Raw genomic sequence first — 15290 nt, 5'->3', positions numbered from 1 at the left:
GGGGTTCCATCTTGGACTGTCAACTTTATCAGCCAATTGGGATAAAGACTTTAGCTAGTAAATCATTTAAAGCTTGGCATTTTGAAAGTAACACTGATCTGTTATAGGACAGGATGCAGTATTTGTATGATTGTATAAAAGAAAAGATATGAGACTTAAGGGAAACTTTATGGTTCCTCTTTGGGGTCATGTGCTTTTCTTCTTCCCCTCTTTCTTTCAGGTTGAAAACATTCTTGAGATGCTCTGTCTTAAGGGATGTGTGGTTTATCCTTCTCAGGTGTGGGAGGAGGGCTAGACAGATAGATATCAGAGGTGGCCTCGGGAAGAACCAGGGGGCTGGCCATCACCTACTGTGTGGCCTCTCATTGGTCCATCTTGATTGCCACGGAGCACACTTCGTCCTAGGGGTAACTTCCAGCCCCACTATCCAGTAGAGTCTGCTTTGCCTTCTCACCCCTTTCCAGCCCCATCTGCTTCTCCTGCCCATTCTCACCTCCTTTCACACCAAAATGTCAAAGCAGTTCAGAAGAAGGGGACATCTATTATTTTTGCCTCCCAGTGTCCCTCACCCTCTTGGGTGCCTATGCCCTCATTTCTATCTGGAAACCACCTCCTTCCCAACTGCCAGTTCATAGGGCTCTGATGAACTCTCTTCCAGGGGTTTGACATCTGACCAAGACTTAAGCCAATCAGTGCATTTCTGGGTACAGTGCCTGGCACGTGGCCCAAGCCAGGCTACTCAGAGTTAGGAGACTCCTGGGACTTTGGATTAAGCAATGAAGCAAGTGAATTTGCTCTTTCCCACTGCACCGGAGACCTCAAAGGATTCGGGGGCTGCGACTACCACTGCCATCTTGTTGCCAAGTGGAACACAATGATAAACGCCAGACAGCTGAAGTAGAAGAGAGCAATGGAGGAAAACAGGGTCCTCTTGACATTGTCTGAGCTCCTGAATGCAATTGTGCCTGAAACCAACCCTGCTTCCAGCAAAATGAACTAATAGCTTATCTTTATAGTTTGAACCAATTGTGTTCTCTCCCTGAAAACGAAAGAGACCAGTCATGTGCTCAGATGACAAGGCAATGTATGTCCTCACTTCCTGGGCCCTCTTAAGACAGCGCTGTGGCAGTGTGGTTTGCCAAGAGATATTTATTTTTTTCAATCACAATGGACATCAGAAAATTCCTGGAAGCTTCTGCCTGCCATTCTCTGAGAGCGGAAGGGTGTCAGGTAAACTTCTTCAACCGACTTTCTTCCCCCACCACAAAGCCCTTCCTGTGAGGTTCTTTGAAGAGGAGGGAGGGGTGGATACAGGGGCCCATAAGGTAACTTGGTGTGTCTCTGAATAAAGTGGGGTTGGTCTGAAAAATGAGCTCGTCCTCACCACAATTTAATTGAGTGCTGGACCTCATCAGGAGAAGAGTAGAGGAAATGGAGACCCGGAGAGAGGCAGTGAGGGACCGGAGGTCACCACCAAATGCACATTCCCAAGGCAAGCTCAGATGGGACCCAAATCTCTGACTACTGGTCTGGACTGCATCCACGTCTGTCCATGGCTTTGGCTTGGGCCATGTGGTCAACCATTGCCCTTTGGGGGATGAGGCCAAGGCAGCTCTCTCCAACCCTTATCACTGAGAAATTCAGGCAGACTTTGGACTTCCTCTCCTACTAATTTCCCTATTCTAAACATCCTCATTATCCCTCTGGACTCCAGACACACAGAGTTGGAAAATTCCCTGGCTGAATAGAGCCAAGCCTTCCATTGACCCCAGGGAATGATTCTAGGGTGGAATATAGCTGTGGCATGTCTTCATAGAGAATGGGGTAGTAGAGGTGGGTCTCAGAGGATATGTAAAGGTTTGACAGTTAGAGATGGAGTAAGAGCATTCCAGAAAGTAGAAGTGTGTGCAGAAGCACGGAGGCATGAAAATATCTAATACACTCCAAGTTTTCAAGAAGCCTGATGTGGCTGCAGCATGCAGTGCTGGGGGTGTCAGAAGACAAGTTGGGAGATATAGGCAAGGGTGGGATTGGGAAGGGTAGTGAATGCGAAGTTTTAAAGCATGGACTGTGATCCCTAGGTCATGCGGGACCATCAAAGATTTGAAGCGAGGGAATGAGGTGGGATACACATATGACCTCAGGGTCATATGGAGGACAGGTTGCAGGCGGTGGGACTGAAAACTACTGTACAGTCAGGCAGAAACTGATGAGGCCTGGGTCAAAGCAGGGGCAGTGGGGACAGAGGAACAGCTGCACAGTGCAGGTGGCATTAACAAGATGTAGCTAATTCCTGCCCCCAAAGAAAGACTCAGGAATCTCCCACCAACCCCCTGTAAGTTACCACCCACATCCAGCCAACACCCAGGCAAGGGACAGGAGACGAGCAGGACTGGGGAGATGCTACGGACTTCTTACTCTTGCCTGATTTCCTTCTTCTGGGTCCAGAAACTCCTGTTCTAGAGAAGGTGTTGGGGGTCCGGCCTGGCCTTGAACCCTCTGCCTCAACCTGACAGCAGGGTCAGGCTGACTTTAACCTCTGGGGTGAAATTCACTGCTTGGCGCTCAGCCCAGGGCAGAAATTATTGAGGGGCTAGAGAGAAAGTCCTTCTTTCTCCTTTCCATGTGGGGTTTCCCGAGATCTGGGGAAAGGGCTGGGATTGTGGGGGAAGTGAAGACACTAGGAATTGTAGCTGTTAGTCGCTGGGGCTCTAAGTATGGGGTGGGCTCAGCTCAGGCATTGTGGGCCACACTCACCCCCGAGATGGGAAGCCTGCGGATACAGCTACTGGTCTAGAATCAGAACCTCCAGCCTTGTCCCAGGGCCTGAGAACTAAGGCAGGAGAAGTGGAGGGAGACAGAGGCAGCACGGCTGGGGAGGATGAATCCCTCTGAGCAACAGCTGGGGTGTTAAATGCAGCAGGCTGGATTAGGTTAGACAGGAGAAGGAACTTCCCACCTGCCAAACAGCCACTGTGGATGATTTGTGCTCCTGAGGTTTGTCAAAAAGAGGGCTCTTTTTTCCTGCCTGGGATATCTGGAGGAGACAGTGGAGTGGGTGGGAAAGGGCAGGGGGCTCAGGTGTGGTCCCATTTATATCACCTCTTCCCATTACTCCAGTCCCTTACAGAAACCCTGTCACACCCCTCAATTTATTTAAGCCTCCTCTCCCCACTGAATTCATGGGGTGGCCAAGAGACCCTTTCATGAGGGGAAACTGAGGACCCAGGGGGAGAGGGGTCTGATCAAAGACACACAGTATGAGAACTCTGTTTCCTAGGCTGCCCCTGCATTTTGACTTTTGCTTTTGATTTGGTAAGGGGATGGAGATCTTGAAGTGGAGGAGGCAAGGGAGAGGAGAGAGAAGGGTTAACAGGCGAGAAGGTAGGCAGGGGCAGGGAGGTAGATCATGGAATCTGGACGTCACAGAAGAGTCCCAGATTGCAGAGGGTACTAAATGAAGCTGAAATAAAACCTCAACTTATGGGAAGTGGCAGGAGTGAGCATGCTGGGGTGACAGGAATGTGTTATAGCTTGATCTGGATGGCAGCTACACAGGCAGACACCTGCGAACAGGCACTGAGCCATCACTTCAGATTTGTGCATTTTACTAATTAAAAAACAAAAACAAAAACAACTTCATCTCTAAGATGTCAGGGCAGCACATAGCATGTCAATAGCCCTCTGGAGGGAGGAGCTCTTAATGAGGCAGGAAAGTCTAATTAAGACCCCAAGGTTCTGGAGTCAGGCTGCCACTTCTTGGCAAGGTGACCTTGGGCAAGTTACCCAAATTCATCTGTAAAATGGGGACAATAACTGCACCGACTTCCAGGGTGGTGGTGGGGTTGACATGTAAAGGACACCAGCGTGGCACTTGGGGACTTTCCAAGAAGGATTAGCAGTTAGGATTAGCAGTTAGCAGAAGCCCCAGCCCTGCCCCTCATGTCAAGCCGGTCTTGCTGTCTACACCTGGACCCCAACCAAGCCACACCTTGATGTCCTGCACAAGCCCGAGGGGTCTGAATATCCTACCTGCTGATAAGTGATAGCCCTGCCGGCCAGAGGAGGGGTCTCAGGGCTGACAGTTCCCCTTGTCTGTACTGCAGTCTGATTTCTATTTCCTCCCTTCCCCTTTTTGCACCCCTTCCCCCAAAAGCCTGAAGCCTCCCCTTTTGCAAATCTAAATTTGCCAACCATACCTCCTAGTGTTCCTCTCTGAGGAAGAGGCTGAGCTCTGCCCTGGGTATTGGGAGGACACAATGAGAACTGGTATGTGTGTGCAGTGGGTGTGTGGGTGGGGCATAGGGAGGCCGATTTGGGCTTGGGGCAAGAAAGAACTTTCCACAGTTAAAAATGGTATGAGGACATTCCCCAGAGGTGTCTGGTGCACAGTGAGCTCTTGTTATCAGCCAAACTCAAGCAAAACTAACATCCTGGGGTTAAGTCTAGTCACCTCAAAGGGCCCTTCTTGGATGGTTCTTTGGAGGCATGAAGCCTTGAAAGTGGCCAGTGGAGTTGGGGTGGTGAGGACTCAGGATAAGCATTCAGTTTAAATCCTCTGCCCCTTGAAGGTCATCCCGGGCACCCCTGGGGAAAGAGGACTCAGCTTATAAATACAGGGTGTGTGGGAGAGGTTGGTGTTGGGGCCTCCAAGAGAGAGCTGGGCACAGCGAACCATAAAGCTGCAACTCCTCGCTACTAGGAGGTTGGTTGGTGACCTCTTCTCCTCGTCTGGTTACCTGCTGTGCAAGAAGAACCTGTTTTTAAGTTAGATTGTTGGGAAGCACTTCCTGAGAGAAACGAAGCCTCATCTCACAAGCCACATGAGAGGGGTGTCATCGGAAAACGCCTCGTCCAGTGAATCCTAGCTCAATACCCGTGCTTGAGTCGCCCTGCCTCACTCACCCACCCAGCCAGCTCACTGTATGATCCCACCAGAACTCAGACGTGAAAGCCCCTGACAGTCTCACACTTCATCTTGCGGTGCTTGATTAAATGCTGATTTGAGGTAAATGGCATTTGGGAGATACATGGGGATATTTGAATATTAGGTATTGAGGGATCATCATTAATTTTGTTAGGTGTGACTATGGTATCATAGTTATGTAGGAAAATGTCCTTTAGTTTTAGAGATACATTTTGAAATAAATTGGGGTAAAATGTCATGATGTCTGTAATTTATTTTAAAGTATTTCAGTCAACAAAGCAGATGATGCAAATATTAATTGCAAAATCATAAATGTTAACAATGGTTAAACCTAGGAATTAGGCATTTGCATGCTCATTAGGCTATTCTCTCTATTTTTGTATATGTTTGACATTTTTCACAATAAAAGTTTATATATAAACACACTCACAGATACACACACATATACACATGGTAGAGAGAGATTAAACTGTGTTTTTTCTTCTACTGATATATATCTAATGGGTGGAGAGTCTGTACATATATTTTCCTGGATGTAATGAGAACTGTTTTGTGTTGAGAGGTGCAACAGGGGAGGGCAAAGTCTGGGAGGCTCAGCAGAAGGGGCTCTGAGAAAGGGATGGGGCTGTGTTTGGACCCGGACCCCATTCCTGCATCTGGGCCAGAGGGGCCTCCAGGTGGGGCTCAGGCAAGCGGCAGGAGCATGTCAGGCTAGAGGCCCCAGGCTAGCGTCGTGGCCCAGGGCACTGAGGCTGCCCAGTGTGTGAGAAGGCCATCACCACCCAGCCCTCCCTGAGAGCACCCAGGCCATCTCATGAGGACACCTCACCCATCCCCTGGGGACCCCCGGGAAGCCAGGGGCAGGGCAGAACTGCACAGGGGCCACAGGACTCCCAAGCTGGGGATCAAGGGGGACAACCTGTCACACACAGTTCACATGCCACTTTTACCTCCTTCATCTCCTTCAAGTTTCACAAAAGTCCTGCCTGGAAGACTGACCCCATGTCACACAGACACTGGGGCTGAGGGGCAAGCCTGTGCCCTGGGGCTCTGGTCCAGCCTTTTCTTCCCATTTCTCCTGTCTGTTGGGTCAAGGGTTCTCACTCTCCCTTTCGTGATGAGGAAACTGAGGCAATTCCATAGAGATTAAAGACGTTCCCAAGGTCAACTGGCTTGAACCTCTGACAGGAGGTTCCTTCTTTCCATCATGGGTCCCCCAGGAGCCCCAGACAGGCCCAAATGGAGTTGTCACTTCACTCAAGGAAAAGGAAGTCCAGCCCATCTAGCAGTAGTGTATTTCCTAAAGCCTACAGGGTGGTCTGCTGGGGGCCAAGAGGGCCGGGGCAGCTGTGAAACGTCCCTGGAGGGGCTGGAAGCTGGTGGCAGGGCCAGGGTGCCTGTGGCAAAGTGAAGTCTTCAGGAGCAGGTGGCCAGCCAGCTCCTCCTCTGAGAGGAGTTGGGAGGAGCCAAGCCTCCTCCACTTCTTGGGCCATCCCAGCCTCTGGGAGGCAGCTGGGGGCTTCCTCATCCTTCAAGCCCACTGTCCTGCCAACAGAGGCTGTTTTGTAGTCTGGGGTGGAAGGTGGTTCAGTTTAGCCAAATTCTTCCAGGCACTGTCCTGCCTCTTCCAGGAAGCCCTCCCTGACTGCTTCTCTCAGCACTCCCAGGCAGCAGTCTTGGGAGGCTGCACCCCACACCCACCTGGGCTGTTCCTCCTGGGTCATTGGGTTTGATTTCCCCCTACAAGCCTACCTGTCTTTCCAGGACAGGGCCTGCCTGGGTCTGCTCCTCCTCTGTGACCTCCTCCCCACCCCACCCCCACCCCCCACCCAACATGCCCAGGACTGAACATTACTGTGTGCAGCAATGTTACTGGGAGAAGAGCCCCTGTGCCTGCTGTCTGGGGGGGCAGGGGCAGCGGAAGGCCAGGGTGGGTAGTTTTGGAGCAGATTTCCTCCTAGGAGACACTGGAGGTTTTCTTTCCTTTTTTTTGCTTCCCTGTTCAGAGATTTCCCCTTTCCAGGCTGAGGTCAGGCCACCATAAACAGAAGTGATAAGGCCTTGTGCCTTCAACCTGAACTTTGCAGCTGCCATTTTATGACTCTGATAACATCCACTGCCAGCCTGCCCCCCCCCCCCTCCACCCCCTGGAGTCTGGCTGGGGCAGGATTGCCTTGTGTCCATCCCATGAGGGAATGAATGGTGACTGGCGGGGGAAGAGGGGACAGTGGAGAGAGAAATTAGGCCCCTCAACTCCAGCCTCCCCTCACCCAGTCCTAGCTGAGTCCCCTCTCCTCCCTCTGTGGGCCCAGCCCTGCTGGGGCCATGGGAGACACGGGAGGTTGAGGGGCCACAGTCCTTGATCCCATAGGATGGTGAGATCAGCCCAGGCTGGGAGGTGAGCAGGGTTGGAAGGTGGAACCAGAGTGAGAGGGCAGAATGGGCTGGAGCAATCAGGGAAGACTGCCTGGAGGAGGAGATGGAGCTGGGCACTGAACGAATTAGATGTGGAAGGACAGGGGAGGAAATGTTGGGAGAATCCAGGCCCAGGCATTGGGGACAGATGTGGCCTGGCATGAGGGGAGGTCCCACTGAAACCATTCTGCCCCTGGGCTGAGATGGCTCCAGGGATGGAGATGGGTATCAGTGGTGGTCTTGAGATCTCTGGTTCATCCAGAGCTGTAGCCCCAGGTTCTGAGTTTTGTCCGGCTTTGAGGGCTCAGGAGATGGTAGTGGGGGCAGGCTCTTGTCAATTGTCAGGAGGTCTGCTCTCAGAACAGGCAATGAGCGCCCTGTGTCCAGGGTGTGCAAGACATCAGCTAGAAGGAAACACAGGGATTCCTGTCCTGGTGGAGGGGATGGTGATCATGGGATAGAATGCACTAGATGACCAAGACCTCCCACCCTCCCACCAGCCAACCTCAAGCTGGTTCCAGATGCTGGAATCCCCTTGGGTTTTAGGCCTTGCCCAAGCAGCAACTCCAAACTCCTCAAGGCCTGATGTACCCATAGGGAGGGAACATTATCTCTGTCCAGGTCAGAATGGTAGAAGGGCTGGCTCTGAGGATCTCTGGGCCCCACTGTGCCCATCTGTAAAATGGGCAGGGGTGGACTCAGTGTCTATGTTTTCCTTGCTCTTGGAGAGGATGATCCATGCATTCCCAGTCTGGACCAGGGTCTGCCCTGCCGTTGAGATGAGCCACCCACAGACATACACACGGGCACACCCACACTTGGGGCACATGGGCACGCATTTGTTGGGTGCATACAGAAACTCATTTTGGGAGGAAGTAAAGGTTGAAGAAGAGGGAGGCCAGGGTTTGTTGGCTGTAGGCTCTCTGTTCAGCTCTCCCCCTGCACATGCCAGGCTCCACTGTCACCACCACCTGCCCTGCAATCTTCACTGCCCATCACTTTCCCTCTTGCGAAGAACCTTCCTGCTCTGATCAGTGGAAGAGGCTGCAAGGAGGGATCTGCCTGTCCCTTCCTTCCCAGGTCCTGGAAGTCCCACCTTCACAGCCTCCTTCCCACCCATGATCTACCAGACCCTCCCTGTCAACCCACCACAGTCTCTGACCCTGCATCCACGGCCCTCCCCACCCTACGCACATATGCAGTCACTACACGAATGGGACACGCTCTCTTCCCCTTGGTGTCCTCGAGTCGCTAAGGCAAGCCGGCTCCGGGCTGGGCTGGGAGGGACTGGGCGCGACAGAGACTTCACCTCTCGGGGCTAGATCCAGTCCTGGACGGGCAAGACGGGGTACTCTGTGCCCCTTATTCCCCTTATATAGACGCCCACATAGACGGCCGGGTTCCCACCGCCCCCAACCCCACCCGGGCTGCCCGGACTCAGGCGGTCGCGCGGGCACTCACCGCCGGGCCCGGGGCGCAGGCGAGGACGCCGGCCAGTACGCACAGCCAGTGGACGGGCGGCGGGCTCTGCGGGTGCATGGTCCACCCTGAACCCACTGCGGGAGCGCGGCGCAAGGCGCGGGCAATGGCCGGGAACCTGGCGAAGCCGCGTTGCGGCTGTGGCCCCAGAACTAAGAGGCGCCCGCGGGACTAGGGGCGGGGCGCGGGGGCTTGTCTGATGGGCGGCGTGTCTGACCAATGGACCGGCGGAGGCGGGGCCGCCGCACAGGTGTGGGGAGGGGCTGGGTGCGCCCTGGCAAGTAGAGAGTCCCTGCGCTCATCTGCGGATGCCACCTCGTGAGCCCTCGGTCCTGAGGCGTTCACAGTCCTTCGCCCCCTGGGGCCGTTTCTCCGGGAAATCTCGAGTCCCCGACACGCCCCCTCCCTCTTTGCATGGCTCACGATGTTCCCAAGCGCCTGCACGCGGCCTGCCGTCACCGCACACCCCCGCAGCCCCACCCCAGGGCGCTCTTCATGTGTGGCTTCGGAGTCGCCACCTCCAGAAGGTCTCCCCGCGTGCCTCCACATTTCCCACTTCTGCGCCTCAGAGGACTAGTGCGCACGGACGGGATCACCAGATAGGACGTGTTCCTTCTTATCTCCCCAAGCTGCCGGGGATAGGTGGAGCGCGTTGAATGATCCATTTTCTACAGCCCCAACTCCTAGGTCGCGCGGGAGAGACCGGGTAGGAAGAAGAAAAAGCATGACTGAATCTCAATTCAGGGTTCCTCCGAACCTCCCCTGCGCCCAGGAGTCCTAGCGCGGCGCGCTCCGCACCCTCTGGTATCTCCGGCTCCTGCGGGAGGAGGATGGCGGTTCGCGCCCTCACGCGTCTTGGCCCAGGTACCTCCCACGGGAGGACTGGGCCGAGGTTCCGGCGCCCCCGCGCGGGGAGGGAAAGTCTGTTTTAGGTCTCTGAGACATTGTCCTCATTCTATCTCTATTTTACCCGTCGAGGAGACTGAGATCCAGAGAGGAGCCAGGACTCGGGTCTCCGGCCTTTGGTTTCGCGCTTGGGAGGCTCGGTGGATCGGCTGCTGGGTAACATTGGCCAGAATCCCTCTGACCCTCGTCCTCAGGGCTCGGTTTACTCACCCCTAGAATGGGCCGCAGGTTCACAGGCGCCGCGCCCAGGGAGAGCGTCTTTTTAGGACCATGCGCAGGTGGCTGCCTAGCCCTTTTGGAGGGCCGGAGCTGGTGCGATGCGGAGGCTGGAGACGGCTGTGGTAGCGGCAGGAATGGGGTGGGTAGGTGAGTGGATGTTACAGGAGGGTGGGGGGCGGTGTCCCGTGCCAGGAGAGGAGGAGACAGGAGACAGCTGCGTGTAGCTAGATCTGAGGCCCCTTGCAGGTGGCCCTTCCTTCTTTCCTTCTGCACATTTATGTTGCAGTGTGCCAGGCTGCTGTGTGCCAGGCCCTGTGCTGTGCACTGGGGGTAAAGAGGTGGATAAGAGGGCCACACTCCTGACAGAGGGGGATGTGTTTGGAACTTTTGCCCCTCTGCACAATTTCCACCCTCTTCCAGGTATATACAGTGAGCTGAGACACAGGCTCTTCCTCAGAAAAGGGAATTCTGGAGGTGCCTCTGCCCCAGACTTTATGGGCTTTGGACCCAATCTCCCCAGTGGAGGGAATGTGTGAATGGTTGCCAACTCCTCTGCCATCCTCACCCTGGTAGGCCACAAGTTCAGGAGTCAGGGGTTCTTGCCTCCCCTTGTGATCCTGACAGTACCCCCTTTTCAATCCCCTGACCTGTTGAAGTTCTCCTGCGTTCCCTGGAGACTGTGATCTTGGGTATTTGAGAGTGCATTAAGATGGGTAAGGACTGGGGAATAGGAGGCAGCAGGACCCCGCTTTGCCAAGCCAATTGTCAGGCCAGGTTCCAGCAGTTGGTCTGTGGGAGGGGCAAGGAAAAGGGAGGGAATCTTAGGGCTCCCAGCTAGGAAAGGGCTATTCTGGAGGGTGGTCCACATCAAACCCCCTCCTCAGTCAGGATCGAGGCAGCAAGAGTGGTTGTCAAGGCCTCCTGCACCCATGCTGTCCTCATTTCTGTCTGCTAGGAAGGGAGAGGGTGACTGAGAGAGAATAGTTACCCTGCAGATTCTTTGCAATGAAAACCATTTCTTTGTTCTTTCAGAATTGTTCCCCTGGGGGACATGGCCTTCCTTACCTATAAAGGGCGCACACACACACATGCACACACACACACACACACAAAATGTGCAGAAGCAAAAGAAGTAGCAAAAAGAAAATATCAAAAACAAGCAAAAATTAAAACTTATAAAAATTCAAGTAAGGTTAAATTTGACCATGTCTCAAGTAATTGTCTCTACATGCCTTGTCCTGTGTTCTCAGGCACTGTGGGTTTGCCAGGGTCCACTCTTGTGGAGTCCTGTGGGATCTGATGAGGGTAGGATTTTCTCACCTGGGTGATCTGGGAAGGCATCCAGGAGAGGGAATGCTGTCAGATGCAGGGGATGCAGTGAGAGAGGGCAGGTTACCCAAGGGGGTGGTAAGCAGTGACTTGGAAACTCCCAAACCCTGAGTCCCTCTGGAGTCTGCTTTTGCCTAATCAGTCCAGGCTTGGGGAGTGGTCCACAGCCACCCCCTGCTCTCTGTTCCCTCTTGTCTCTCTTGCTTAGACAACCCCTCGGGTGTTTTGTTCTGAGTTCTCCCCTTGGGGACCTCAGGAACCTCTTCTCAGTCTCTGGCACAAGCCCTACCATCCAGATTCCAGGAATCACAGGGTTGCAGAGGGTACAGGAGGTGGGGGGAAAGAGAGGCAGAATCACTTGCCATCCCCTGTGATGACAGGCACAGCCGGGAGAGAATCTGCAGTTACTCATTCAGAATCTGTCTGCAGTTACTCATTCAGAGCCTGTCCTGGCTGCCTGCCTCATCCCTGGGGTGGGTGCCCCCTTCAGAATGACTCACCCCCCATCCCAGTTCTTTATACAACCTCCTACAGTCATGCACTCACTGCCTTCAAGGCTCCCAGCTCAGAACTCAACGGTGGCAAGGTGCTATGGTGGAGTGGGAATGATGGCTGGGAGCCTCAGCATGGTCTCAGTCTACATGATGGGAGCCAGGCCAGGACAAGGTAAGGAAACAACACAGACTAGGGGTCACTCTTCCAATATTCCTCCTCTAGAGCTGCCTACATTGCTTTTAGGCTGCAGGCAAGCTTGCCCTTTCTGGTCAGTGCCTGGGTCCTGTCTGGGAAGAGCATGTCTTCTGCTCAAATGCTGTGGTGAATCCTGAAGGCACTGAAGTTAAAGGCTGTCAGATCACTGCATTCCTCATAGCTGAATGGCAAGTTCTTTCTTGAAGGGAGATCCAAGCAATGCACGTCTATGGCTACTGTACCCGTTTGTATGTACTATGTCCCCCAGAAAAAGCCATGATCTTTGATGTAGTCTTGTGTGGGCAGGAAACGTATTGGTGTTGATTGGGTTGAAGACTTTTGATTGGATGTTTTCGTGGAGATGTGATCACTCAACTGTGGGCAAGATCTTTCACTAGATAATTTCCATGGAGGTGTGGCCCTGCCCATTCAGCATGGGCCTTGATTAGTTTACTAGAGACTATATAAGCTCAGACAGAAGGAACGAACTTGCTACAGCCAAGAGGGACACTTTGAAGAAAGCACAGGAGCTGAGAGAGGAACTGCAGATGAGAGACAGTTTGAAGATGGCCGTTGAAAGCAGACTCTTGCTCCGGAGAAGCTAAGAGAGGACAAACACCCCAAGAGCAACCAAGAGTGATATTTTTGAGAGACGCTGTAGCCTAGAGAGGAACATCCTGGCAGAAAGCCATTTTGAAACCAGAACTTGGAGCAGATACCAGCCATGTGCCTTCCCAGATAACAGAGGTTTTCCGATGCCATTGGCCATCCTCCAGTGAAAGTATCTGATTGTTGACGATTTACCTTGGACACTTTATGGCCTTAAGACGGTAACTGTGTAACCAAATAAACCCCCTTTTATAAGAGCTGATCCATTTCTGGTGTTTTTCATTCCAGCAGCATTGGCAAACTAGAACAGCTACCAAGAGGGGAAACTGAGGCATGGAGAATGGCTCCTGGGGGTTGAAGGGCATGGGTGAGCTCCTGCTCCAGAGGACAGAGGAACAGTAGATGTGGGTCCTGCTTTTGGGAGCTCCTAGTCTGGGCACAGAGATGGATGACTTGACAAAGGACTACTGTCCTCAAAATTCCAGAGCACATTCAGTCCAGGAACTCAGCAGTCTGTTGTCACGCAGCTTGGCATGGGGTCATGGTACAGTGAGTCTGGGAGACTGCAGAGTGGAGGAGGACCCATCTCTCCTGTTTACTTTGCAACAGCAGCCTCAGTTTTTTGGTCAAATGCTCACTGCATCATCTGTGCATGTGTATGTATGAGCATGTGAGTGTGTGTTCTTGTGTATGGACATGAGTCAGTAAAGATACATATGCTTCTCTCATTACTGCAAAGGAGAGGCTTAACTTGCATATAATTGTGCCTTAGAGTCTCCCCCTGCGTACCTCTTTGTTGCTCAGATGTGGTCTTCTCTCTCTCTAACTGAGCCACCTCGGCAGGTGAACTCACTGCCCTCCCCTCTACGTGGGATCTGACTCCCAGGGGTGTAAATCTCCCTGGCAATGCAGGATATAACTCCCAGGGATGAATCTGGACCCGGCATCATGGGATTGAGAATATCAACTTGACCAAAAGCAGGATGCAAAATGAGACAAAATACTTTCAGTGGCTGAGAGATTTCAAGTGGAGTCAAGAGGCCACTCTGGTGGACATTCTTATGCACTATATAGATAATACCTCTTAGGTTTTGATGTATTGGAATAGCTAGAAGTAAATATCTGAAACTACCAAACTCCAACCCAGTAGTCTGGACTCCTGAAGATGATTATATAATAATGTAGATTACAAGGGGTGACAGTGTGATTGTGAAGACCTTGTGGATCACGCTCCCTTTATCTAGTGTATGGATGGATGGGTAGAAAAATGGGGATAAAAACTAAATGACAAATAGGGTGGGATGGGGGTGATGGTTTGGGTGTTCTTTTTTCACTTTTATTTTTTATTTTTATTCTGATTCTTTCTGATGTAAGGAAAATGTTCAGAAATAGATTGTGGTGATGAATGCATAACTATGTGATCGTACTGTGAACAGCTGATTGTATACCATGGATGACTGTATGGTATGTGAATATATTTCAATAAAACTGAATTTAAAAAAAAAAGAAGAAGATACCTATGCTTCTAGCCGGGGGTCCAAGGGCAGGGCGTGGCCAAGTTGTGCTGGGAGGGGGTACAGTTAGGGGCATGGTTCTGGGCAGTCAGGGGCAGAGAGGGGGTGATCGCCAGCACCATGGACAGCACCAGGGCATATATATATATATATATATATATATATATATATATATATATATATATAATCTCTCCCTCTCCCTCTCTCTCTCTCTCTCTCTCTCTCTCTCTCTCTCTTTCTCTCTCTCTCTCCATGCTCAGGCCTGGGACTCCTGTGGGGATTGTGGGGGCCCTCTCCATCCCAGGAAGCCCTCAGACTAACTTCACAAGGGATCTCAAAGTACACATGCTCATCTCCCCCATACCCAGCCCTACATTGCTATGAATAGCATAGTTGACCTTGTAGAGATTCTGGAAAAGGGAAATAATGTGGGTGGGGACAGGATAGGCATGGAATATAAGTAACATTATCAATGCTGTTGGATATTAGATCAGGGACTAAAAGTTTAAGAGTATCCACTGGAAAAATGGAAGTCCTTATATAAGTTCCAAACAACCCGAGGGAGGGAAAATGAAACAAAGAAAATCCCACCATCCAATAAAAGGTAGCGTGTTTGTGGGGTGGTGGATTAGACATAAGAATATACAATAAGTAAAAACATAAAATCAGATGTCAGGAACAGTTCCAATCATCAATCATCATAGTCAATGTGAGTGAAGGAGAATTTAAGACGAAAAGCATTAAAAGGCACCACGATGAGTAGTTCATATGGTTAGAACATTTGATCTATCAAAAATATATGATAATCACAAACATATATGCATTTAATGATATAGCCTTGAAATACATAAAGGAAAAAGGAGGAATTGTCAAATCTAAGGTCATAGTGGAAGACTTCTCTCAGGAATTTCATTCAGCAGTCAAAATAAATGAAATGGAGCCACAATTCTCTAGGGAGGTATATATATCTCAAAATGACGGTGTTGAACAAGGAAAGCAGATGGCAGAATGATATGTACAGTACAATGCTACTTAAAGAGTTTAAAATCTGCAAACAATAGAACGTAACTTTTATGGATACATAAACATGTAGTAAAAGTATAAAAACATTTAGGGGAATGATAAACACCCAAGTCCTGTTAATGGTTACCTCTGAGGAGGAAGGAAGGGGAATGGAATAAGGGAGGTGTATAGATTTTATA

At 51.5% G+C, this 15290-nt stretch overlaps 1 protein-coding gene across 5 annotated transcripts in view; it reads right to left on the bottom strand.

Moving 5' to 3' along the window:
- Nucleotides 1-8975, bottom strand: part of VIPR1 (vasoactive intestinal peptide receptor 1) — a 30345-nt gene extending 21370 nt beyond the window's left edge. For 4 of the 5 annotated variants that reach the window (XM_037848042.1, XM_037848065.1, XM_037848048.1 and 1 more), the window contains exon 1: nt 8804-8975. In XM_037848042.1, coding sequence (XP_037703970.1) covers nt 8804-8881 — 78 coding nt within the window. In that variant the 5' untranslated portion in view covers nt 8882-8975. Of the gene's footprint in view, nt 1-8536; nt 8673-8803 lie in introns of all 5 variants that reach the window. The other variant, XM_037848056.1, reaches the window with a different exon arrangement.
- Nucleotides 8976-15290: the final 6315 nt, after the last annotated feature.

This window comes from Choloepus didactylus, chromosome 1 (genome assembly GCF_015220235.1).
Source record: "Choloepus didactylus isolate mChoDid1 chromosome 1, mChoDid1.pri, whole genome shotgun sequence".
Classification (NCBI taxonomy): Eukaryota; Metazoa; Chordata; class Mammalia; order Pilosa; family Megalonychidae; genus Choloepus; species Choloepus didactylus.
The sequence above is the reverse complement of the archived record's forward strand: the minus strand, read 5'-3'. Positions and strand labels throughout refer to the sequence as shown.